This window comes from Podarcis tiliguerta, assembly GCF_965153285.1.
Source record: "Podarcis tiliguerta genome assembly, chromosome: 9".
Classification (NCBI taxonomy): domain Eukaryota; kingdom Metazoa; phylum Chordata; class Lepidosauria; order Squamata; family Lacertidae; genus Podarcis; species Podarcis tiliguerta.
The window spans coordinates 20,933,713-20,961,229 of record NC_139542.1 but is presented as its reverse complement, the minus strand read 5'-3'; the positions used below and the strand labels follow the sequence as shown (position 1 = coordinate 20,961,229).

General features: G+C 42.1%; 1 protein-coding gene across 6 annotated transcripts in view; it reads left to right on the top strand.

Annotated features, from left to right (window-relative positions):
* The window catches only part of PPP3CA (protein phosphatase 3 catalytic subunit alpha), a 185,773-nt gene that overhangs the window by 81,655 nt on the left and 76,601 nt on the right, over positions 1 to 27,517 (top strand). For all 6 annotated transcript variants that reach the window (XM_083456786.1, XM_083456784.1, XM_083456782.1 and 3 more), the window contains exon 2: positions 7,359 to 7,559. In XM_083456786.1, the coding sequence (XP_083312912.1) occupies positions 7,359 to 7,559 (201 nt within the window). The remainder of the gene's footprint in view (positions 1 to 7,358; positions 7,560 to 27,517) is intronic.

Sequence of the window (27,517 nt, the reverse complement as noted above, 5' to 3'; positions counted from 1 at the left end):
CTTGAGTCATTGAGCTGGTGCAGACCACTGTAGCATGTGATTCTCTGCCCTCCTACACAAAGTTCTTAACCAAAGCCTTTTTCAAGTCTTCTGACTTGAGGCAGGGAGTGGGATGCTCCTACTGCGCATGTGTTTCTTTGCACATCCACAGTGTGCACATGTGCATGCACTTCTCCGTTGCAGGCATGCAAATGGTGGAGTAGAGTCTGGTGCCTTCACCCATCCTGGGAGCACCAGTTTATGTGATGGAGAAGCTGGGACACTTGAAAAGGACTCAGTTCCAACCCAGGTTCAAATCCTGGTTAGTAGCAAGCCCTGATTAAGGAAGCAGAAGCATGCTGCTTCTACCTAAGCTTATTGTGTCTGGGAGAAGCAGAACAACCATTGTTCTTTTGACATTGTCCTTAGCCACTACCTAATAGCCGCGGTAAGTATTTGCTGCTTTCATGAAAAAGTGAGAAAGCATTGCAAAGCTTGATTGGCTAGTTCTTTTTAGGTTACAAATGGCCAACAGGCCAGTAAAAAATGTTTGTTGAGTTGCTCACTTTGCTTGAAAGACTTGCTGTGTTTCTCTTTTAGCAAACATGCACAGAAGGAAGTATTTGTTCAGCTTCATTTCTGTTGACTTTATTAAACTGCTGTTGGGGCACTCATGGCTCAAGAGATGACGTATGGACAGGCACCCCGAGTTACAAACACTAATATGCTTTGTTGAATCTGTACAACCTGCTCATGGGAGGCTGACTTCTTTGGCATGAACAAACTTAATTAAGCTCAAACAATCTGAAGAAGAAGAAAATGACACTTCCCTTTCACTCTCTTCTGGACATCCAACTAATCTCAGCTGTTATTGTAAATTCTGTTTGTTGTCTTTGGCTAGCTACTGGGAAATTCAAGTGAGGAGCACATGGTGGCACTTGGTTGTGTTTCTTACAAGAAGGATGAGGTGAAAAAATGTCTCTGTTTTCAACTTGTTGCAATATTATCTGGGGAACCAGAAGCCCAAAGGGCAGAATCTACAGAGTTAAAAGGCAATCCCCAGGAGTTCCTCTTTGTTCTGATCCCTAAGGGGGGTGCCACATGCAGGTTGAGTAGAAATGATTAGACCTTTTCTATAGTTCAGGTGCTGTGCAATAGTGAAATAATATTTAAACAGCCCAATGAGCTGTTTTTCTTTTTTTACCCGAGGGCTGCTGCATATTTACAAAAAGAAGTTAAAAGTAATTTTTGTAATATGGATTTTCTTCACTGCAGAGGCTTTCAGAAGGTGGTTTGCTGTCCCACACGAGAGCCAGTGTGGTGTAGTGGTTAAGAGCAGTAGTCTCGTAATCTGGTGAACCGGGTTCGCGTCTCCACTCCTCCACACACAGCTGCTGGGTGACTATGGGCTAGTCACACTTCTTTGAAGTCTCTCAGCCCCACTCACCTCACAGAGGGTTCGTTGTGGGGAAGGAAGGGAAAGGAGATTGTTAGCCGCTTTGAGACTCCTTCTGGTAGTGATAAAGCGGGATATCAAATCCAAACTCTTCTTCTTCTTACAAAAGTTAGGAACATAGGAAGCCATCTGATGCTGAGTCAGACCTTCACCCAGATAGATTAGTACTGCCCGCATTAGCTGTCAGTGGTTCTCTAGGATTTCAGACCGAATTCTCTCCCAGCTCCACAAGGAGATGCCAGCAGTTGAATCTGGGACCTTCTGCAAGCAAAGCAGCTGTTCTGCCACTGAGGGTATGCATTTACCCATAAGTCAAACACTGCTAAGAACCACTTCACATGTCAGTTTGGTTCATTTTCCTGCTCCTTCATTCAGTGTTCTGATAAATGGCCATTTTACAGTAGCTTTACTCCTTAAGAATTTTTTAAAATTCGTGTTGTGCAAGTTCTCTAAAATAATCAGCGTAGCAAAACTTTGATGGCTCTGTTATCATCAGTTACAGCTGTCATGAGTGATCTCTTTGCCAAGGATTATCAGATAGTGTTTTTGGTTTTTTTATTTCATTGCCATTTGGACCCCCCTTTTTTTCTTTTTCTTTTTTTCTTTATACCCACGTGCCTTCTCGCTAAGGATAACATCTCATTCTTCTGATAAAATGAAAGCTTATGCTGCAATACATTGTTAGCCTTCAAAGTGTCACGGGATTCTTTGTTGTGTTTTCTGAAGTTGTGTTCTCCATATTTTTCCCGTTTTGAGAGTTTCCACCTGGAAGAATAGTTATTCCAGGTGACTAAACTCTGCATAGTGAAGGAATTAATACTGCCCTCTCTTGGTACTGGCATGAATTGCATTTTAATGCCATTTGGTTTTATTATTCTAATGAGCTTTTTTGCTAATGCAATGTGTGGTGCATCATGTACTGATTCTATTAGCAACCAGTTTAATAGGAAGCAAGTGTTCAGCCAGTCATGGCTTTGCCTTTTAAAACAACAACAACCACCTTTGTGGTAATAAATTTGTTAATCATTTGCAGCTGGAAAATATTTTTAATTGGCTAGCCTCATATGTTAGCAGTTTGTTTAGTCCTTTCAGTTTTGGAGCAACACTACTGTACTATGTTTTCAAACTCAGTTTTCTTTTTAAAAAAACCAACAACAATGTTGCCGCTGCTCATCCACTCTTTAATGGCACAAATCGGCATGGCTTTCTTAGACTCTGCATTCTTGAACCTTGACCTCAAGACTGCATTCTTGAACCTTGACCTCAAGACTAGACTACTGCAACACACTCTACGTGGGGCTTCCCTTGAGCCAGTGTTTCTCAAACTGGGGCCTCCAGCTGTTGTTGGACTACAATTCCCATCATCCCTAGCCTGCAGGACCAGTGGTCAGGAATGATGGTGGGAGTTATAGTTCAACAGAAGTTGGAGACCCAAGTTTGAGAAACAGTGCCTTAGACTTAACCTGGATGCTGCAGCTGGAGCAGATTGTAGCAGCTACAATGTTGACTGGGATACCCCCATTGACACCATATAACACCTGTGCAGAAGGAGCTGCACTGGTTGCCAGTATGCTACTGGGCACATTTCAACACCCTGCTTCTAGCAATTAAAGCAACAACATGGGACCAGAATATCTCAGGTGCTCCCTTTCCCACTGGATCCTGCCTGACAGCTGCACTCCTCAGATGGGGCTGTCCTGAGAGTACAATAGAAACTGTGCTAGAAACCAGGCTTTTAGAATTGCAGCTCCAGCCTTCTGGAATAAATGAGCAGCCAAAATCAGACAGGCACCTAACATGATGATGTTTACATTTTTGTTTAGGAAGCTTTAACCCATTCAACTGTGGAAGATCAATTTTATATCGAGTGAAAGTGTTTCACTGTTTTCAGAATTTGTATGGATGGTTTTATTCTTTTTAGAGCCCGTGTTTCACGTTTTATTCCATTTTTTCTATTTTCATCACCTTGACAGCTTTATGCCAGGAAGCGGCCTATAAATTTGCACAATAGTAACAATTATTATAATAAACATGTTAAAATGTATATGGCATAATGTCACAAACAAAATAATATTGTGGTTATTCCATTTGAAGTGCTAGCCTGCGGTTTTTCCTCTCCAGACATATGATTAAATGATAATGAAGCATAATTACTGGTCTGCTCTAAAAAAAAAAATTTAAATGGTGACAACTATAAATAACCTTCGACTTCCAAAAACAAAACAACAGTTCTGACTGAAATAGTGGGATGAGGGGTTGTAGTCTTCCTGTTTTATAAATCAATGCCAAGGCAGCTTACAAATAAAAATATAAATAGAAGTTGCTGTTGGAGTTGATAGGGTACCTTGCAGAAGTTTTAGTTCCTTTGCTTGTAGCTTCCCTGCCTATTGTAAATTGGTCGACAGTTGCAGAAAGCTTTGAACAGATGTCAGAAGTCCATCCCTGCTAAAATGATTCCTTCTTTGCATTTAATCTCACTAGAAGCATCAATCAAATATGCCAGCCAGCTCAGTCTTATCCCTCCAATCCTTGAGGATGGCATTAGCTAAACAGTGGGGTGAGCCCACCCTTTCTCCCCCGTTTTGTTGTTGTGTTATGTTGTAGCGTGTGTGGTCCAGCACTCCTCCTATACATGCTGATTCCCATCCCAGGTCCAATATCCTATGATTATCACTAAACAGAGTGATAGCCAAGACTAACCAGCCATTATGAACAACAATGAAGAAGGAAGAGGAAAGACCAGTGATGACTGGAAAAGGTAGAAAGGAGCTGAGAATCAGGCCTCATCTGCACTATACATTTAAAGCAGCAGCATACCTCTTTAAACAGACATGGCCTCCCCCTGAAGAATCCTGGGAACTGTAGATTGTTAAGGGTGCTGACAGTTGTGGAGACCCTTGTTCCTGTCCCAGAGCTCCAATTCCCAGAGTGATTTAACTGTCAAGACCCTCTTCACCTAGAACTTGGGAAATCATGGCTCCGTGAGGGCTCCTAACAACTCTCAGCACGCGTAACAAACTGCAGTTCACAGGATTTTTTGTGGGAAGCCACAGCTGATACAATGCTGCTTTAAATGTAGAGTGCCGATGAGGCCCAAATCTCAGTGTGGATGGGGCTTCTACGTGCCTCATGTAGAATCATGCTGCCTTATGCCTAGTCATTCGTAGAATTTAATATTCAGCATGGTTGTTCGTAGTTGAGTCATCAGGTCAGGCTGTGTATCTGCATTTGACCATGTATGTGTACATACATGCATGTAGGAAAAGGATTGAACTTGTGTGTAGCATAAGCTTATCTGGAAGTCAGGTTGTCTTGTTATAATGTTAGGAAGTGAAAGGAGAAAACAACAGTACATGCGGTGTGTGCCAATAATTGTGGTGTGTTCCCCTCTGCTGGCACCGTAGAGGGTGTTTAATTAAGAACCTTATTCCCATAGCTATGCTGAGAACATCAGCAGTGATGCTGACACAGGCAGCACTAAACAAAAATATTAACTGTTTCTGCAGCGTGTTGCTGCCTGGTGATTCTTGGTCAGTGACTGTTGGGGGGGGGGGACAACCAGCGCTGAATTCTGAAGCAAGTCCGAATGCAGGCAGCTCAGCCACCTCCTTTTCAGCTTGATGGAGAAGTAAAAACTCACTTCTGTCCTGTTAAGTCAGGTGGTCTGCCTTCCTTTCCTGTTCCACTGCTCACCAAGGAGGCAGTTTGGTGTCATGGTCTGATCCATAGCATGGTGAGATGATTGTGTTCGGAGGAGGGGTTTAGATTTGTTTGACACTGGGGAAATATTTTAGGGCAAGCTAGACCTATGCAGAAAGGGGTTGGTTTCACTTGAACAGGGATGAACCAGACCTTTTTGAACTTAAAATAAAAATAAGATGGCAGAGCAGCTTTGAAACTGATTGTGGGCAGGAAAGCTGACAGGAGCTTAAAATGGATGAAAATTTGGATTGCGTAGAACTAGGCATTGTGAGTGTGGGGAGCAAGATAGCAATTCAGAGAGGCCCAAAGGCTACATGTCAAAACACAAGTAAAGAGTGACACTGTGTACAGGTTTTTCTACAGTAATGCTGGAAGCCTCCGAGCCAAGATGGGTGAAGTGGAGTGCTTGGTCTTTGAGGGCATAGCAGTTACAGATACAGCGAGCAAAACAGAAACCTGGTGGCGTAGAAAGAACCAGTAGGATATGGTTATAGAAAGGACAGAGAAGGATGTACTGGAGGTAATATTCCTCTGTAAGTCAGAGAGGGCATTGAGTGCAGCGAGCTAGAAATCCCAAAAAGGCAGGCACACTAAATTATGTACAGTAAAGACGATGCACCTCTGCATAAGCTCAGTACAAACAAATCAGCACAAATGCTCAATAAACAGGAGCCAACAATTTCAAGGAGTTTCTGGCTCCCTCCTTGCATTCTTTACACCCATATAGGATGGGGGAAAGTGCCACCTGAAATGGTTCTTTAAGATGCAGAAGCTTCAAGTGCTGTTGCCACATAGCTCTGGAAATTACAAATATATATTTAGGGATGCACTCCACTTGGTGAGGCTGGCCTATACGTATTGTAGATAGACTGGTTCTGAATCCTCCCCAGAGCTTTTCATTCACTTTTCTTTAATCTGACCCAACCACAGCAGCGGCAGCTTGGATGAGTATAATTACCCTGCAGCTGGCAAGGCAGGCAGCCTCTAATGCCACTCCAATTTAGCTGCTTGGGAAAGGGGGTTAAGCTGGGATAATGCTACATCTTGATCCTTGAAACTGAGAGCATCACCTCTCTTGCTTTTCCGCTGGGAGCAAGAAAGTGAAAGCAGCAGTATCACATGAGTTCTGCAAAGCCTATCACTGCTTTGTGACAATGGGAGGCTTTGCACTAAACCCTTGATGGGAGAACATCTTTAATGTTGGAGTCAGTGCCCAGAACATCAGAATTGTCATTCTCATAGAATTATAGCATTGGTAGGGCCCAGCTCTGCTCAGTGTAGAATCTACAGTGCAGGATGCAAACACAGCATTCCTGAGAGATGGTTGTCCATCCAGCCTCTATGTAAATACATTCAGAGAGGGCGCACCACCCACCACCTCCTAAGACAGTAGACCAGAGCTTACTGCTTAGGGAGCTTCTCCTAGTGTTAAAGCAAAATCTGTTTTCCTGATATTTCCATCCAGGGGCTCCAGCCCAGCTCTGTGGATCAACAGCAAACAAGTTGGCTCCATCTTCTGTATGATAGCCCTTATTTGCTCTCATGCCTCCCATCAGTCTTCTCTTCCCCTTGCAGGTCTATAATTGTTTATATAGTTTATAAGTCTTCTCAAGAGCGGTGTGTTTGCACTTATTGATGTTTTGCTAGAGTTGCCTTACGGCCTGTAGGGTCTGTGACTTACCACCTTGGTTGCATTTTGTGTGGTTGCAGAAATATCCTTTGGTAGAGCCAAGCATTGCCAGGGGAAAGAGGAAAGTCCATAGTAGCCACAGTTACCTATCTTGAACTTGAGTAGTTTTTGATTAAGGTTTTGAACCTTCGCAAAGGATGCACCTTCTGTCTTTCCTGATCCTTTGCTAAGATGCATGGGCTAGCCATCGTTGTCTTTTCAGGGTGAGAGCAGGGTGGGATGAGAGCAGCCGGCCAGAGTGGCTGGGGCAACCCATTCAAGTGGGAGGGGTATAAGTAAGAAAATATTATTCTTATGGGATTTACTTAAGATTTTAAACTAAAGTTAAATTGCTAGGGATTACAAAGTATACATAAGTGCTCAAGAAGCCTACTGACTACAAGAGGAAACAGTCTTATTGCCTGACAGTCTAATAAATATGGAAAGTTTATGAAAACCAAATTGGTTACCGGTAGTTTAAAAAAACTTTGTTTTTATTGGGACTAATGGGTTTGCTTGGTGTATTGAATCCATCTGTCTTTGTTCTTGCAGCTGTCCCATTTCCTCCAAGCCATCGGCTCACAGCAAAGGAAGTGTTTGACAATGATGGAAAGCCCCGTGTGGATATCCTAAAGGCACACCTTATGAAGGAAGGAAGGCTGGAAGAGAGTGTTGCTTTGAGAATAATAACAGAGGGTGCTTCAATTCTCCGCCAGGAAAAAAACTTGCTGGATATAGATGCCCCAGTTACTGGTAGGTACAAATAACAATGGCAAAATAACAGGAATTCTGATGCAATGTGATCATAAAACATTTATTGTACATAACACAAAGGACATTAAAAAGGATTCTGATCCCTGTTGTATTGGAATGGGACTAGTTCAGTCCATTTTTTATGTTAGACTAGCCTTGAGTGGGACAGAAAGACGTTTGCTCTCTAGGTAGGAAAGTCCTATGTCAAGTCACAGAACTGCTCTTCTATGGGGGAACATAACCAGTTTCTTCAAAGGTGCTCCTTAGTTATTTTAGTTAATTAAATTTATATATCACTTCACAAACCCAAAAGGAGCTCCAGAGCAAGTTACAAGACAATAAAATACAGAAACGCAATATAAATAGAGCATCTGTTTGAACAAAACAGATACATCTATACTAAAAGTTTTCATCCAAAGATTCACTTAAGAATGTAAAATATCTATCGTCTTCCAGCATGTGCATGAACACCAGAAACAAGGATTCAAATCCAAACCGTTTGTGCTGTCCAAATGCTTGGGAGAATAAAAATGTCAGCTTAAAATAGCCATCACAATCTTTTTTCTGACAATAGTGTGCAAGACTGCTTAAGCAGTTCTTTGGGGTAAAAAAAAAATAAAAAAATTAAATAAAATATTTGTCCCTGAAGGAGGGCAGTGTTGTGACTTGAAATGCATTCCTCTGCAACTTTGATATCTTCCCTCTCCATTGTTTCCTGTACTATCTCATGTCCTCACTTCCTCTGGCCTGCACCATCTGTAACCCAGTGTGCCGATCACAACCCACAATCCATGTAGAGTGGAATACAGTGGTACCTCTGGTTACGTACTTAATTTGTTCTGGAGGTCCATTCTTAACCTGAAACTGTTCTTAACCTGAAGCACCACTTTAGCTAATGGGGCCTCCTGCTGCCGCCGCCAGAGCACGATTTCTGTTCTCATCCTGAATCAAAGTTCTTAGCCCGAGGTACTACTTATGGGTTAGTGGAGTCTGTAACCTGAAGCGTATGTAACCTGAGGTACCACTGTATTAAACCTTTTGTAAGACGCGGGTGGCGCTGTGGGTTAAACCACAGAGCCTAGGGCTTGCCGATCAGAAAGTCAGCGGTTCGAATCCCTGTGACGGGGTGAGCTCCCGTTGCTCGGTCCCTGCCCCTGCCAACCTAGCAGTTTGAAAGCACGTCAAAGTGCAAGTACTGTAGATAAATAGGTACCGCTCCAGCAGGAAGGTAAACGGCGTTTCCGTGTGCTGCTCTGGTTCTCCAGAAGCGGCTTAGTCATGCTGGCCACATGACCTGGAAGCTGTACGCCGGCTCCCTCGGCCAATAAAGTAAGATGAGCACTGCAACCCCAGAGTTGTCCGTGACTGGACCTAATGGTCAGGGGTCCCTTTGCCTTTACCTATGCGCTCTTTTACTGGGACTGTAGAAATGGTATGGGAGGGATTATTAAGCACCTGGTAGACTGAAGTACATGACTGGTGGGGTCATTGTTCATTGTGGTGAATATTGTGTTCATCTTGCTGGGCAACAAGGTGTTCTGCATGACTTTTGAGAACCAGATGATTGGTGTGTTTGTGTGTGTGTGTGTGTGTGTGTGTGTGTGCGTGTGTATCTTGAGTGCATGTGGCTGCGTGTATATATGTATAAGTAAACATCTTCTTGATGGTTTATGTGGACAAAGGTCACCTGTATCTGCCAAATAAGGAGGCCCACTAAGCAAATGATATTATTTTCATCAAGTCATCAATGCACACAATGTTTTACAAAGTAAACAGAAGCTGCAGAGGTTGGTCCTTGCCCCAGCAAGTTTTCCATTCACAAGTGAACCTGTGCATAGTAATGCCATTCCCCACATCCAGCAGGCCAGCACACACACTTAAACATCAATCCAAACAGCTGCTGTCACTGAAGATGTATGGAGCCATGAGTGCCTCCCCAGCTTGGTAGCTCAAAGAGGCAGCAGCACCAGAAAGGGGGAAGGCGGGCAGGTGGTGGTGGGTGGGAGGCAGATCAGGCCAGGGCCAGCTTGAGAGAGTGGCCTTCCACTCATCCACCCATTCTGTGGGCGGAAGAAGAGGTCTGTACAAATGGAGTGACCCAGAAGTGGCTGGCTGCCTGAGCCCACAAACCATGCACAGTCTAGCTTAAGAGGAGGAGAGGGAGGAGGCATTTGGGTTGCAGCTTTGGTGATTTGCTTCCATGGAAAAAGGAAAATGGTGATTGTCATGAAAGAAGACATTTAGTAACAAAAAAAGAGAAAAATGTTAAAAGAAATAACAAATGAGGGAAAAGGAAGAAACAATCACAACAAAACGTTGCCAAGGGAATTAATGAATTGTGCTTGGTTAAAGAACCCGATTTTGCCCTAGGCGGAGAAAACTTTCCCACCCAGTCATTAATTTGCATGAAACCATTTGTGCCTTGATCTTTCTATCTTAATTGTCTTCTTCGTTGGGTTGTGTATCTGAATGGAAATGCATTTGCTTTGTCCACTGCACGCCTTTCAGAGAGCACAGTTCAGCAGATAGTTCTTCTGTAGAAACCCTGTTGAAATGAGGCCGTTTTGTAAAAGTTGCAGAGTGTAGCTCCCATTCATTCCAGCGGGATTTATGGGGTGAATTCCCTGGTGGGTGGTGCCCTTTTAGTTTTTAAATCATGGCTCTGGAGTCTATATTTTCCTGTAAACAGATCATTTCTGAGGCTGTAATGAGATATGCATAAAACTATGGAGAAGAGGAGGAGGGGGAAATCCTCAGTAATTCCTAAATAAATAATCTACCCTTACCTAGAATGGCTGTATTGACCCTCCATATGTAGTATACTTCCTTTGAACACCAGCTGCGGGAAACAACCATGAGAAAGGATGTTGCCTTCAAACCCTGCCTCTCGACTTCCCATAGGCATCTGGTGGGTCACTGTAGGAATCAGCGGACCCAACTAGATGGGTCATTAGTCTCCATCAGTGCTCTTCTTAGGTTCTTCACAGTTGGTTCCTTTGTTTTCCTTTTAAAAGTGACTGATACCCTTCTAAAAGTGGCAGTAAAACCTGTTGTATGTTAGGAACTTCTACTGATTCAGTTGCAGGGCTGTTCTGTTCTGCCTCTCAGTTTCATGCTCAAACATAACTGCTACTGCTGTATAGTCACTGTTTAGGATTGTGCCAATATTGCTTCCTCCCTGTTGTCCATAGAGTGGGTTGGGATGGTCCACAAGAAAGCAATATTATCCAGTATCCTCTTAGCCATCTCTCTCCATTTCCCCACTACCAATCTCACCTGTATTATAGCTTTGTAGATCTGCTATGGATCACATTTGAATATGGTGGTGGTTTCTGGTTCTGTGCCAATGTGCCAGTAGACCAGCTTTTAGCAATGAGACAATGCAGAAGTGGGTGTACGTTGCACTGGTGCAGCCAACTTGGCATTGTCCATGTTTTTGTGGGCAAAGTGGCCCCCTGGTGAAGCCCTTTAGTGCAGACACTTGGAACTAAGTTCTGCTGAAATTAGCAAGACTCGCTTCTTAGGAAATACTGAGTTTAACAAAAGTCTTGTAAGGAGCTATAGTGGAGGAAGCTTGATTGTGGGTGAGAGACTCTTTCAAGAACAGTTTTTAACACCTGCATGCCGTCTGTGTATATCAAGTTAAGCCAGAAGCTCAAAGAGACCTTCAGAAACTGCTTAACATTTTTTATATAAACTGAGCATGTACAAACCCTTCTTCTCTCAGTGCAGGATTTGTGTTGTGTTGGTTTCCCTCCCTCCTTCTCTGTGCATTCTAGTTTTAAATTACTTCATTGAATCTTCTGGGGCTCCCTTGGGAAATTATTGCAGTGGCTAATAGACCTTGGTTTCTAAATGTTTCCTGATGTTCAGCTTAAATTTTCCTCTGCTCAATTTCATCCAGTTGCCAGTATCAAAGCGAGCAGATTGCAACTGGCTGCTATTGCAATATCGGCAGGGATTTTGCAAGTGATCAATAGCTGCTGTAATAAAGACGTTTCACAAATGAGTTGTACAGAAGCCAATATGACTGCCAAATGAATTGAAATGTTAATATCAGATGTTCAAAAGTTGTTGGTGAGGAGACAAAGCAGGCTGAACTCTGAGCAAATGTCCTGAGGGGAAAAATAGATTTATACTTCATTGGTTTGAAAACACATATTTGCTCCTTCTCAATTAATAAAGGACAGCCTCTTCAACTCTTAAGGTTACAAATCACAGGCTCCAATAGATCAGCCTATCTGTATAAAATTGTGTGATATAAATATATGAATTGTATTGGGTCTCCTGGATATTACTGAGTGAGAGGAGCATGATGAAGTGGTATACAAATTGTTGAAATGAATAAATATAATGTGAATAAAGTGAAGGTGCTTGTGACCGTGTGTGTGTGTGTGTGTGTGTGTGTGACAGAAACATCCAGCAACTTATGTAATCGAGTTTAGCTGCTTCTTAATGCCATTTTATGTTTTTATCCTCTAAATAGGGCATTGCCTCCATTTTAAGAATATCTTCCACAGTGTATATAGGCTTGTGTGTTATCAAATATGGAAAACCACAATATGCTATGCAAATTAAGTAGATTTGCTCCACTGTCATTTGTGTAATTTTATTTTTTCATAAACATTTTTAGACTTTCAGTTTATTTAAACACTTTTGGGGCTGGGCTTTAGTGGCAATAATGAGGAACAGAAGTAAATGGAGTGGAAGATATTCATAGAACAGGGATGGGGAACCAGTGGTCTTCCAGATGTTGTTGGACCACAACTCCCATCATCCCTTTGCATTGGTCATGCTGGCTGGGGCTGATGGGATGTGGAGTGAAACAGACTGAGGGAGCAACAACTTTTGGCAATTCCCCTCCTTGGGATAGGAATATGGTGCTATCCAGGACACTGAACCCTACTCAAAAATTCTTATTCATGCCCATTTCAGCAATGCCCAAAGGGCAAGAAATCTGTTTCACTTTCAAGGAAAAGGAAAGGAAGGTTGGAGGGTGGGTAGTAGAAAGTGTGTGCTGTGCAGAGATATGCTGAATATGCACAATGTCAGATGTTGCCACCATGCTTCTCTGCAGCTCTTTTCTTTGGCACATCGTGATTGATGTGTGGCTTTTGCTGTTTTATTCTAAGCAGCCATCACTAAGCCTTTGAGCATGGTATCCAAGGTGGAGATGAAAATTTTGCATGTAATTCTTGGGCCCACGCAGGGATTCAAGAGATGAAACTGAGATGACTTGGCTGTTTGAGCTTCATTTCATCCAGGTATGGTACCAATTGGAACAATGGGAAAGTGAGGCAACAGAGTCCCATGAAACTAAGGGAGAGGCCTCAAGCTAGACATCTAAACATAAGCAGGAAGGCATCGTGGTAATGTGTGTTGTACTAATTGAGAAAGTGGGTGATACAAATACTGCTGTTTTGCCAATGAAGAAGTACTGGAGAGACAGGCACTCTCCTCTAATAATTAATTGTTTGCTGTTCCTAAATAAGCCAGTCCACTTTGAGAATCCTAGATTTCATACTTCCTCAGTGTCCTCACATCTTGATCTGGAGTCCTAGCAAAACAGAGCACTCGTGTCCCAGATTTCAGTAAGCCTGCTTCTGATGCGGGCTGCTTTGGTATCAGAGATTCTGCCAAATGCTGATGTTTTCTAGTAACATCTGTTTAAAACCATCTCAAAGCCAAGAAAAGATTCAACTCTCTCTCTCTCTCTCTCTCTCTCTCTCTCTCTCTCATTATAGTAAACAAACAAACAACACCCAAGCCTCACCAACAAATTGAAAGTAAATAAATGTTGTTAATATGATTTTACCAAGCCAGAGGAGAAATGTCTAAAGTTCAGAATCTCTGTTCAGAAATGACACTTAGCTGCAACTAATCCTTATCCGAAACAGCAGAGTAAACCTTTTGTTGATTGGTCTAGATGAACACTCTGAAAAGTGAATTGCGCGCACGTGCACACACACACACACACACACACACACACAAAGTCTTGCCAGAAGCCAGCTCTGTTTTCTGTGCCTTTACTCAGGTCATTTTGCTTCTCATTTTTTAAAATTGCAGATGAGTTCTTTTAGGAATTAGCAGCTGGTTAATACTTTGCAAATCCTAGGATAGCACTGGCAGGTGTTGCCTAATCTCTTCTTCACAACTATTCCACCTCTGTAACATGGCCAGTGGGTCTTGATTCCCCTGAAATAGCAAGGAATTAGCAGGACAGATTCTGGCCCCAGATGGGACTGCATTAAATACACTAAAATCGAGGGATGAGAGCATTGAATTGAAATGAAATAAATGGAGAAAAACATGTCAGAGATCTATTCACCCAGCTAGGAAAGCTTGTCAGAACAAAGATATCTTCAGCTGTTTCCAGAAAGTGTAGATAGTGGGAATTTAATAATAATAGTAATATGCAAACAAGCAGTGAGGTTTAACAGTGCAATGCCAACTGAGAATGGAACCTACAGTGTAGCCTATAATTTTCTGAAACATACAAGGGATTCTTGCAGTAGTGGAAAGTATCCCCTAAGATAGGACACTGCAAAGCACTTAATTGGGGGGGGGGGTGCTGCTGAAGGCCACCTCATGAGAGAGAAATAGAATCCAAGACCTCCTGCTTTGTTGTTCAAACTCTTACCACTATTTTATAGCAGCTTTGTAAAAGTCCATATGACTTAATTTTTTTATTTAGTCTTTGAGGCAAAACACAAGTTGTAAATGTGAGATATGGATGGCCATAGCCTTTTTACTCATTAAGCTGAGCTGGAAAAGTGTGTCCCACTTGCTGACCAAGCACTAGATATTCTACTTCAGCTTGGCTCAAGGAATTTCAGCCCTGTCAGCAGACTGCTTTGCGTTTGCAGGCAAAGGTTGGCACTTTCAATCTTAGTTTCTATCTCAGGTTAATATTCACTCTTTGGAATCCCCTCAATGTGGGACACATGCCAAAGTAACATTTTAATTAACTCAAAAGTGGCATCCAGCCATGAGGTAATAACCTCATCACACAAGACACACTCGAATAAGTAAGTAGAAACTTCAGTTCTTCTAACTCCTTATTACTTAGAAGCCCCCACTGAGCACTTCCGTGATAAGAATGGAAGAGTGTTTTCTGGAATGTCAGGGCCTGAGGTAGATGATGCTGAATGTGCAGGTGTGTATGCTGTGATTTTTAAAAATCAACAAATTAAAATGTCTGCTCCAAAGTTTAATGCCCAAAATGAATGTGCCCAATTCTTTTATAAATGCAATAATGCAAATTGCTTTTTTGCAATTTTTTCCCCTGGTGGTGAGATAACTTTGATAAGAAAGAAAACAAAACTCAAGAGTATCTGATTAGGAGACACTGTATTTAGTCCCTCTGTAAGGGGAAGAGTTTTGCTAGAGTTGCCTCTGTAGTGCAGATCATGGTATGGGATGTGACTGTGACAGCCTTGAGGAAGCAGCAGCCCCAATGGGGCTTGACATTAGGGGAGAACAGGGACATTATCATGATGGCTAGGGTTTCCTTGCCATCGTGAGACCAAAGGGAGAGAAATAAGAGAACAGGGATGTTAAAGAGCATTTCCCACCCTCAACAGTGCAGTTGGGAGTTGTTCAGGTAGCACATGGGTAGGCAAACTCCGGCCCACAGACGGTCCAGGAATCAGCATGTTTTTACATGAGTAGAATGTGTCCTTTTATTTAAAATGCATCTCTGGGTTATTTGTGGGACACAGGAATTTCCCCCGAAATATAGTCCGGCCCCCCACAAGATCTGAGGAACAGTGGACTGGCCTCCTGCTGAAAAAGTTTGTTGACCCTGAGGTAGCACCTAACCCTCCCATGGACCCTTCCTTGATGATGAGCACATTGACCAGGTCACATTATTGAAGCCTAGCAATATGTTTGTGGTACCTAATTGACTGTGGCCAGGTGTGTTTTTGGTCTTCCCTAGAATGCCATTGGGACATTCTATTGGGACGCGGGTGGCGCTGTGGGTTAAAGCCTCAGCGCCTAGGGCTTGCCGATCAAAAGGTTGGCGGTTCGAATCCCCGCGGCGGGGTGCGCTCCCGTTGTTCGGTCCCAGCGCCTGCCAACCTAGCTGTTCAAAAGCACCCTCGGGTGCAAGTACATAAATAGGGACTAGCGGGAAGGTAAACGGTGTTTCCGTGTGCGGCTCTGGCTCGCCAGAGCAGCGATGTCACGCTGGCCACGTGACCCGGAAGTGTCTTCGGACAGCCCTGGCCCCCGGCCTCTTGAGTGAGATGGGCGCACAACCCTAGAGTCTGTCAAGACTGGCCCGCATGGGCAGGGGTACCTTTACCTTTAGAATGCCATTGCAGGGGGCGGAGGGCAAGGAATTATATTAATTTGGCTGACTGTTCAGTGGAGCTTCTCAAAAGATGAATTGTGGAGGAAGGTCTGGAACCAATAGGCAAGAGATTCCATCATCCTTTTGGGGGCTACACCAGGGTCACATTCTTGGCAGCAGTGTCTTGAGTGGCAGCTGTTTGGGAAACACCATGTTGCTTTTTACAGAGAGGACAGATTTGTCCAGAAGGAAGCAGCTCAGAATTGAACTGGGCCACACTGGAAGGGAAGAGCGAGAAGGGGCGCAAGTGTGCTTCAACAGCCAAACCAACTTTCTTGATCATAGAATGAACTTAATCTCATTGCTTGCCTGCATGCAAGTTGCAAGTTATGTTAATGAGTGAATAAAAGCTACGGCTTATTTAATCCTAGCACAGTGTCTGCTTCGTTCTTTCTGTCTGCAATAAGGTGGCAGCTGACTGTCCCAGCCGCATGCAGTGATCTAGCTTGGAGAGTGGCTTTGGTGCCTTGGACAGTTGGCTGCAAGAACTTGGGAAAATCCCAGAGCAGCTGTGTTTGGTCTCCAGGGCAAAATGCCACCTGCACCAGTCTTTAGCTGGCAAGCAGTCCATGGAAAGCATTAATATATCAGCTCTAGGAAAGCAAGCATTTCCTGATTACTAGCCAGTATATTCTCTGATTATGTACTTCACCCAAATGTGTTTAAGTGTTCTTGAAGCGTAATTGTAAAAACAGGGTTAATATAGAGCTTATTTCTAAACTGCAGTTGTCTTGTTTACAATCTGATTGAACAAAATTGTTATTACTATTACATGGGATCATTAACATTAGACTTCTGAGTGACATATGTAACAAAGAAGTATGTTCCTATTTTCTGGAGGTCAGTGCTTTGCAGGTATCGTGATCATATAGCAGCACATTTCCCCCCAAATATGTCCTAGCTGTTTTTGTCTGTTTCATTAATGGCCTACTGGTTCCTTTCACATCCCTGCCAGAAATGTGGTCTGGAGGTATCACACACTATTTTGGGGAAATTACCACTCCATTGTAGTTGCGTGTGTAGGTCCCCAGGCCCACACCGCAACACGTGCTCTCATTTATTGGAGAACACACTTTTTGAACCCAGGTCCTGTATAGTGTCTCTTAGAAGGCATGCACACACTCCAAGAGGCTGCTGATGAGAAAAGTGGAGTTTCAAATAAATCAAGGGAAAATGGAAATAATAAATAAAGATGTACAGTTGTGAGAGAAAAAAGAACAATAAAAAGGGTACTTTATAGCATCCCCTCTAATGATCCTAATGTTAATTTTACTGCTGTGGTGGAAATTGTATTTCCTCTGACTTTATCATATTAAGAAAAAAACCTCTACAATAAATTGGTTGAGGATTTCTCATTAGGGTAATCTAAGTGTACCACCCTGTTGTATGTTTCTGTGGGCGCAGTGCAACGGAGCTATTCTAAGTCTCTCTCTCTCATTTCTGCAGCATGAAATCCCAAAAGCATGTTGCTGTCTTTTTACCAATACAGTGGTACCTCCGGTTACATATGCTTCAGGTTACAGACTCCGCTAACCCAGAAATAGTACCTTGGGTTAAGTACTTTGCTTCAGGATGAGAACAGAAATTGTGCTCCAGCAGCGCAGCGGCAACAGGAGGCCCCATTAGCTAAAGTGGTGCTTCAGGTTAAGCACAGTTTCAGGTTAAGAATGGACCTCCAGAACGAATTAAGTACTTAACCCGAGGTACCACTGTATTCTATTCAGCTGTTAAGGTTGTATCTTTTGGCCTAAGCCTACCTTTGTTGCCTGTAAAAAATAGGTGGCAGATGGAACTGACAGCAGCAGTTTGCTCTGCGTCAGAGAGCATAGCATCACATGAGGTGATGTCAAAACAGAGGGACTCATCATTTCCATTGCACATGCAGAGCTCATCATAGAGCCTTCTGGATCGATGTGCATTGCTCTGTCAACAAATTCTGTTTAATGTGACGAGGAGGAATTTACGCTGCTAAGGGAAACAGCTGGCTGAGTTACTTTGTTTGGATTTCTGCCTTTATTTTTGGCTTGCTGAGCAGAAGAGCAGGTATCTTGTATCACATCGGTTATGCCATTCCAATGTTTGTGTTAAGTGATTCAGAGAATTAATGGAAGCTAGACATGCATTTAGTATAAGAGACAAATGAGCTGTCAACATAGTCAGAAGGGTGTCTGTACAAGCTGTGAGATAACTCTTGATGGCTGTAAAGGAGCCCAAATAATAATAATAATAATAATAATAATAATAATAATAATAATAATAATTTATTTATACCCCGCCCATCTGGCTGGGTTTCCTTGGCCGCTCTGGGCAGCTTCCAACTGAATATTAAAAACAATACAGCATTAGACATTAAAAACTTCCCTAAAGAGGGCTGCCTTCAGTTGTCTTTTAAAAGTAAAATAGTTGTTTATTGCCTTGACATCTGCTAGGAGGGCATTCCACAGGGCAGGCGCCACTACCGAGAAGGCCCTCTTATTAATATTATTAATATTATTCTTTTTTTATAATGCCTTGGCATTATGCAGTTCATATTAAATTGGAAACTGTGGCTTCCTACTATATGAACTAGGCCCAGAGACACTGAGATCATATCTTGTACATCCCATGAGGAAATTGGAAGCATCTGCTTCTGTTTGAAACTATTGTTGCCTCATGATATTCAAACTTTGGAAACCGTGGTTAATTTAAACTATGCTTTCAGAACAGGTAAGTACAGTGGTGCCTCTGGTTACAAATGCTTCGGGTTACAAATTCTTCGAGCTATCAACTCTGCTAACCTGGAAGTAGTACCTCGGGTTGAGAACTTTGCTCCAGGATGAGAACAGAAATCACACGCCGGTGGCATGCCAGCAGCGGGAGCTCCCATTAGCGAAAGCGCGCCTCAGGTTAAGAATGGTTTTGGGTTAAGAACGGACCTTCAGAACGAATTAAATTCGTAATCTGAGGTAGCACTGTACTTGAAACCAGTTTGATCCTGGCTGTTTTAACTTTCATTTAAATAAACCACGGTTCCCTGATCTCATGTCATAAGAAACTGTGGTGGTGGTTGTTTCAGAGGAAGCAAAACCTTTACATCTTCTCTTGGGTGCAAAAGAGGAGGGATCTAGAGAACATACAACCCTAATGGTTTCCCATTACATCGCAATAGGTATTGCATATTGCTCAACCGTCCCAATTTAAGCGGGACATTCTAGAATCACAGAAGCCATCCCAGCTTCTGATTGGATCACAGAATGTCTCATTTTTAGTCCAGTGCTCTGGTGCAAGCCAGCTGGCTCATGCAAGAGCACTGGAACAAAAAGCGCTAGTTTCTTGGTCTTGTGCTTTGCCATAAGTCAACTGGCTCCTGCAAGAGCCCAAGACCAAAGAAACGAGTGTCCTGACTTGGATCACCTTGATGCTGGAGGGTATGGCTTTGCTGTACTAAATGTAGCCTATGCAATGTTTTAGTTGAGCTAGCATTAACATTCTATTATGTCAGTACTGAGCCCATACAGATAGGCAAATTTCCTGGTGATCTCTTTTACTCCAGGGAAGCTTGGGTGTCTATCTGATTCATTCTCTCATGTAGGAGGTAAAGTTTTGCTATATAGTAGGTGCAAATGTGTATTAGAATGGTCATAAACTCAGTCAGTACTGTGGTGTTGCACACGCAAGCGGTGTGTTTGGAAAGATTCATTTTTGCCCAGTAAGAGATGGAACATATTGAACAAGCCTGGATGTTTTTTTTAAAATGGGATTTAGTTCTTGAGCACACATGGAGGAAATGACAGGCTTTAATTTGCCATTGCACCATTAACAGTATTATTTTGCTGTGTGACATCAATGATTCCGTCAGACAGTTCAGAAATCATCATTTGCCTTCTTACTGCAGCAAAAATCACCATTAGCTTTAATTGGAAAAAGAAGGATGTCCTGTTAATCTCAAATTGCTTACTTCAGAAATGCAGTAAGATTAACGAACTTGATCAGTGTCAGAGAAAGTAGATAAATAGATAATAGGCTTGGTGATAAATGGAGCATTTTCATAAGGTACAGAATTCTGTACGGAATTCAGAATATTTAATAACATTACAAAAGTAATTGTTTTGATTATGTGTTTTAAAAGATTAACAGTTTGGACTAAACCTGGCTTTATATTCATTTGTGGAAATATAATTAATGAATGTGATGAATTCAGTATAATGAAATATAATGAATTTTGCCAAAAGGGAGGTTGCTAAAGGGGGCTCTTTTCTTTTTACCAATATATACTAGTAAAACAAATAAATTTTAAAAGTAGGCCATATAAACAGTGGCCACATTAATTATCACATGCGGGGGGGGGGGGGAATCCCAGTTTTGCCTGATATGTTACAACTAGTCCATAACTTTTTTATTCTATATCATAAGCATCCTCCAGCAGTTCAGTGGTGGAACTCTTCTCAGAATTTGATCCTGAGAAGGAGACAGATCCTTGTACAATAACTGTCTTTGAAGAAACCTCCGTTTTATAATTGGGCTGCCAGGGGTTGAGAGGGACAACAACACTGCAGAATGTTATTAAGCAGGATAATACCTTGTGTTGAATGTACTCTTATTCCTAGGAGAGTTCAAAATGATAAGCTGGTTATAAAATTTACCTCTGTTCCTGCATAATTCTCTGCAGAAGAATCATAAAGCCAAGGGTAAATGCGAAGATACTTAGAATCTGTTTAGCAGTGCCATCAAGGCTCCTTTTGCAAAGTAAATGTTCTGGGTCACCATGGCCTCCATCTGAACAAAAAGTTGCCTGTACTTGCATATGAAATGAAAGCAGGAGCCAAGAAAATGCAGTACTTAGCGTGGCAGTTGCCATATTGATGAGCAAATACATGACTGAACCAGGATCTTCAGCTTTCACAGCTCGAGCTCTTCACAATATGGCTACAATATTCAAGTTCATGAAGTCAGCTACTGAATGATTGCATCGCTAAGAGCAGATTTGGTTGATTTTTATTTATTGCATTCACATTTCACCTTTTCCTCCAAGGAGCTCAAGGTGGGCTACATGATTCTCCCACTCACTTAATCCCAACAACAGTCCTATAAAATAGGCCGAGAGGCTCAAGGTCCTCATCCAACACTCTTAATCACTTCACCACCACTAGCTTTAGCACCAAATGCGGCTTCTGAACAGTCACTGCAAGCTTGAAAGCAGAAACTGATCTGAATGCTTCAGCCACGTAACTGATATCATTATCACAAACACCGTTAAGATCATAGCGCAGCTATAAAGCATAGCGCAAATACTCATTGATGATCCTATTGTATACTGAAATGATTCATTCCAAATCTGGAAAGGGGAGGAATGAAATTATATATATAATATGCTTTTAAATGTGTTTTCAGAAGCATGAGATGTGCAAATAACAAATATATCTGGACCTTTCTTTCCTTGACTGAAGGTTTTCCAGCCTTTGCAATCTTTAGTAAGTGTATTTTCAACAACTTCAAAATCATGAAGGCTACAAACATAGGGTTAAGCCTAGTGTTTTTCATACTCGAGAGTAGACCCATGTGTTGTATCCAACGTTAGTCATACAGTAGACCCACTGAAATTAGTTGACATGACTAATGTAAGTGTAGTCTTCTCAGAGTAGAACCTAATTCAATGTAGCCCATTGAAATAATGGACTTAAATTCATTTCAGCGGGTCTACTCTGATTCAGCTGGATATCACTCATAAAATATGAGGGGTTTTTCCCATGGATCTGACAAGAGTATGCTATCTGTAATGTATTCTCTTAAGAGATAATTTGCCTACTGCTATTTTAGAGGATTTGAAACAGTGGTTTATGGGAGACTCCACTCTCTCTCCTCCCCCTCCTTTTATTTTTGCTACAAGGATTGCTCTCCAGATACACACTGCTTGTACATTCAAAGCCTATTGCATGGTGTTTATGGAAGGAAATGTCAGATTCTTTAGTCAAAATAACAGAAAGAGAATTCTTAAGATAGTCACTACCATGGAGGTTGCTGTTTTCCTCTTTTATGTCTTCAGAATGACTGGGAATGGTTGTATTGACAAGAGATTGTCCTAGCAGGAGGCAAACCTGTGAACTGGTTGGAAGAAAGAGATTAAAAAGTAAAGGATTAGTATCTCTTGGAAGACAAGTGCGTACATACCTTAAGTTCATCACTTTACAAAGGAGAATGTTGAGACTAAGGTTTTTTCTGTGTACCATGTCCACCATGTGTAGACAGAGGTCTGATTTGCACAACATAGCAAGTCAATCTTCCAAGACCACACAAATGTTTGGGCTGCCAGGGAGGAGCTTGTGGCCACTTTGCCCTCCGCCCTTGTTGTTTTGACTGCCACACTGTTCTGAGTGTGTCATTTGAACTGGGACTTGTGGCTAAACTCTCTCCTCACTAACCACAAGCTGCAGACAAGGTGTATCCCTTGCTCATGATTAGCAGAGAAAGAGCTCAACCATGAGCCTGGGTTCAGACAGCACACTAAACCAAACTTAGCTCAGTGCAGCACCATAGTAAAAAAGGCCAAGGAGGAGCACAGCAGCTACAGTCTCTTCTCCAGAAACCTGTAGATTCACAGTTTGGTTTACTGCATCGTGTGATCCAGGTCAGATTGTTTCATAGAGGAGAGGAGAGCTCTGGGATGCCTTCTTGAGACTATGTTGATTTTTTTGAAAATTAAAAAGGCACCCCAGTACATAAAATAGGGTATGAATAAAGTACCATGCACTATTTGCTTTTGTTCAAGTAAATACCCTTCAGGATGTAGGGCTTGGAAGGTGTGATTCTCAAAGTACTTCAGGATATTTTGCCTTTGTAGTTGTGCAAGATACAATTATTCAAGCCAGGACAGAAATAAATACTCTCTCTTGCTGTCCCCCTCCCCCACAATCCTCTATGTTGTAAGCTTCCATAAGACAGCCGCTCATTACGAAAGCCCTCGCTCTGTGCTAGCCTTAACAATGTTTCCAGAGACACTATAGGCATTCCTGTGAACTGAATTGGAAACACTGACCGAAGAAGCACTCCCTTCCCCCTTTCTCTGCTGTCTGTTTGTTGTGCAATCAGTGTGTAAAATCTCCGAGATGAGATTGCCATGTGTGCACTGTGGAAAGGTCAAATTACATTAGGGGGAGCAGGAGAAGTAGAGACATCTTGTCCCTTGCCAGCCATTTACTGTAATAGCTGTTCTATTAATTGAAAAAAACTCTCCTGCTGTCCAGCAAACAAAACTCCAAATCCTCTGTCCATTCAGTACTTGAGAGCATTTGGAGCATTCAGATCGAGGGATTATCGTTGTAGCAAAGGGCTTCAGAGAAGCATATCTGAAATGTGCCAATTTAGTTGCCCTGAAGTCCTGTCTTCCATGCGCTGCTGTACATGCAAGAAGGCATAAAATCATTGTCAGTCCTGCTTGCTAAATGTCTGCCTCTTTACATAAGAAGTATTCATAGACGTTCAGTTTCTGCTGCTTCCATATTTGTTAGCCTATGTGGACTCTACCTGCAGGTGTCTCCATTCCCCCCCCCCCCATTCCTACTTCATAAATGTACTGTACAGTACTTGAGTACTGTGTTCATTCTCTATTGACAACATGTAGGGCTGGTTAATGCATGTACAGTGGTACCTCGGGTTAAGTACTTAATTTTAATTTTAAAAACAAACTAATGTTTTATCAGGACTATTTCATATGTTCAGATAACTATATTTCTACTACAGTGGTACCTCAGGTTAAGTACTTAATTCATTCCGGAGGTCCATACTTAACCTGAAACTGTTCTTAACCTGAAGCACCACTTTAGCTAATGGGGTCTCCTGCTGCTGCCGCGCTGCCGGAGCACGATTTCTGTTCTCATCCTGAAGCAAAGTTCTTAACCTGAAGCACTATTTCTGGGTTAGCGGAGTCTGTAACCTGAAGCGTATGTAACCTGAGGCTGTATTTCTATCAGCTAATGGGGACAGGGTCAAGTGGTTACTTGCATGTGTGAATGAGCCCTCACAGTTGCAACACCACAATTGAAATTTTTACACAAGTTTTTACAAATCCATTCAGTCTATACATTCAGCTAATCATTGATCAAATGGTGTATGTGTGTGAACCAGGCTATAGTGCCAAACTGTGGCAAAGTTTACTACTTTCTGGCAAAGCCCCTGATCATATAAGCATTTGTCAACATGGCATGAGCGGTATGCAAGTTATTATCCTGTTCCCTTTTTTTTTTGGTAACCTTCTCTCCCTAACAACAGTATCATATGTGTATATGTGACATTGGCCTGTTTCACACACCACATTGAACCATCGTTTAAAACAACCTATGGTTTAATGTGAATTCTGCTCAAAAGTCTCTGCCATGCTGCTGATGAAGTAAACCAGAACCTGCTTGTTGCATTGTTCAATCCCAGACCCGTGGTTTGTTTCCCCCAATCAAACCATGAGTGGTAAATGAAGACAAATATTTTTTATTGCTCAAGGTTTGGAGAGGAAAAAAACCCTGGTTCACACAAAACAGCAAACCCAGACCCTGGCTTATTGTGTTCACAGTGTGGCTGGCGTGTTGCAGGAAAACCGAGGGAACTTTTGTGTAATGTACACCAGCACACTGCTTGTTCACATTAAACGATAGTTTGTGAAACAAATCATGACTCATGTTCATACAACACTCGCAGGGGCGGGAGGCATATTCACATTTCATCCATGGCTTAAAACCAGCTAAGACGTAGCATAATGTGTGGACCAGTTCAGAGCGATGAGTTGCTCTGCTTGATGAGTCAGCTCTGCCAGGGGATTTACAGAGCCAGCTGAGCAGGGCCGACTGACATTTACAGCAGCCTTGATGGTATCCTTACACTTCAATGCTTAACCAGATTTGCAGCAGTAATGTAGTAGAGGAGGCAAGGTGAAAAAGTCCTGACTCTGCAGGAAAGCAGGCCAGGTCCAACATTTGCCAAGCCCTTTCAGGCTGGCCTAGTGGTAAAAGCTGATGCTTCTGGAATCAAAAGATTCGTGGTTCTGGATCTGAAACCCATTCTGTTGATGTGTGGCTGTATCTGCCTACGCTTGGTCACTTAGCTGTTGCTGGCTCTCCTGTCTCTTTAGCATTGGGCCCTCCATCTTTCTCAAGCAGCAGAAATAGGCATGCATCATGGCATGACCAAAACAAAAGAAAAAGGATGATCTTTTATCTACTGCTGCAGTCGAAGTGCTTCTTCCTCCCTTTATAAGTGCCAAACCAGGATTGCATATAGAAATGATATAATTTTCTGCCTCTTTTACTTTGAATCAGGCTTTGTATATGTTAATATTAGCCTTCGTGGAATTCAAGTGGGGTGCCTTGTGTATTTGACAACAATACTAATGTCAATACTATGTTAACAATGGCTAAGGCAAAACAATGGTACTTTCATTGTGTCAGCCTTATCCTTGTGTTTTTGTTGTCCTGGAGAGTTGCATCCTTGATCTGTCATTGCCTTAATGACCCATTTTGCTTTTTCACAAGGTCTAGTATATGTACAGAAGCAAAGCAGGCCAGTGATTACTTTTTAGCCCCTGTGACATAGCTGAACTCATAGACAGACCTTATGTACAGTAGACACCCAGCACATGGAGCAGAGTGAACACTGCTTGGACACTACAGCACCATTTATGAATATCAAGTATGTTAGGGGACAGCAAGATCCACAGTTGGGAATGTCCATCTGTTCTCTCTGCTGAAATTCTTTCAATTCCGTTACTGGTAAATAAAGGATCACATGTGAGCAACAAGAATCAGCACTTCATTATCAAGCAGATAAGCCCTCTACAAGAAACTGATTGTACTACTGTTGCAAAGTTTACATATATTAATTTATTTTTTATTATATATATTGCTCTTGATGGGGAAGAACATTATTGATTGTTAAGATATCCTAAAGGGCCAGTTTTGCCCAGAAGCAGGCAATAAGCATGTTAGTTGGGAGTTGCATTGAGTTCTGTTTTAAAACAAGATTAAGTTACCCTCCCCTCACCCACCACCAGTGAAATGGAATTGGTTTGTCTCAAGTCGGGAACAGTCTTTGCTAATGTCCTGCAATACTAATATCACTCACGATAGTGTTCATGAATCCATGTAAGTTCCCACATCCATTGCAGTCGAGATGCTTCCATCTCTAGTCACTCAGAAAAAAGTGTTCACCAGTGACCCTAAGGTAAAGGTAAAGGGACCCCTGACCATTAGTTCCAGTCGTGACCAACTCTGGGGTTGCGGCGCTCATCACCAGTGACTCTAGGATGGTGCAAATTGTGTCCACAAATATCCCAGCATAGTGCCAACCAAACAACCCCACAATATCACAGCAATCAATGATACAATCACAAACACAAAAGCATCAGCTTCACCCACAGTTAAGCATTCTTACATTCAGTTTATTTCATGGGGATATATTAAAAATACTGACATGTCTAACTGTTCGTCTGAAAGCATTGGAACATGGATAGTTGCCTCACCTTTTCTAGATTATGCCTAAAGTTGGTGCCATTTGTTTTAATAAATCTCTGTTGTTGTGTTTGAATTCTACTGTCTGCTACCAACTATGTGCTTTTTCAAGACCTCCTTATTGTGCATCATCTCACAATCCTAATTTACACACACTCTTGACTGAATGAAGGATGTCAAAGAAGTTTATTATTTGAAGAGCCGGGAATCCATCAAAAACATGTAAAACCAAAGTTAAGCATTTTTTTTTCAACTACACTAGTGTGTGTTTTAAGAAAATCTGTAGAGCATGCTGGCTCACAAACCAGCAGTAGAATGAGACCATGTAAAATTAATTAACTGTCCACTTCTTAGCGGGTCAGAAATAGGCCATCCTTCAAAAAACCATAAGCAAGCAGGAATGACAGATTGTTCTGGAGAAATCATTTTACTGCTGAATAAACCTTGCTCCTAATAATTAATAATCTCAATTCCAGTGGCTGGAATATCTAAACAGAGCCCTGTCTGATAACACATGAGAAGGATGAAAAGTATATTTTTGTTAACAAAGGGTTCAGTTGTGTTTGAGAGCTCTTCCGTTTTAAAATGTCACGAAGTGAATACTGCAGAATATATTATTTCCTTAATATGTTTTTATACTCTCTATAGATACTCTGTAAAGGATAGCAACAGACTGATAAAATGAATCCATTGATAGTCTTGTTCTGCTCCATGTATTAAGGAATTGCATAGAGTGCAGCACAACAATTGTCCTTCGGATTGTTTATACTGGATTCAGTATTATTATTATTTATTAAATTTCTGTACCGATCTTCATCCGAGCGTCACAAGGTGGTTTATAATATACAAACACAAAATAACATAGTAACAAACAAAATCTATCACACACACACACAGAGAGAGAGAGACTTTTGAAGACCATGGATTGTTTAATTAGCCAAAGGCCTGTGAGAAGAGGAATGTTTTTGCCTGGTGCTTAAATATATGTAACAAAGGCACCAGCCAAGCCTCCCTGGGGAGAGCATTCCACAAGCAAGGAGCCACCACAAAAAGGCCCTCTCTTGTGTTGCCACCCTCCAGACCTTTCATGGAGGAGCACATGAAGAAGGGCCTCAGAGGGTGATTGCATGGTC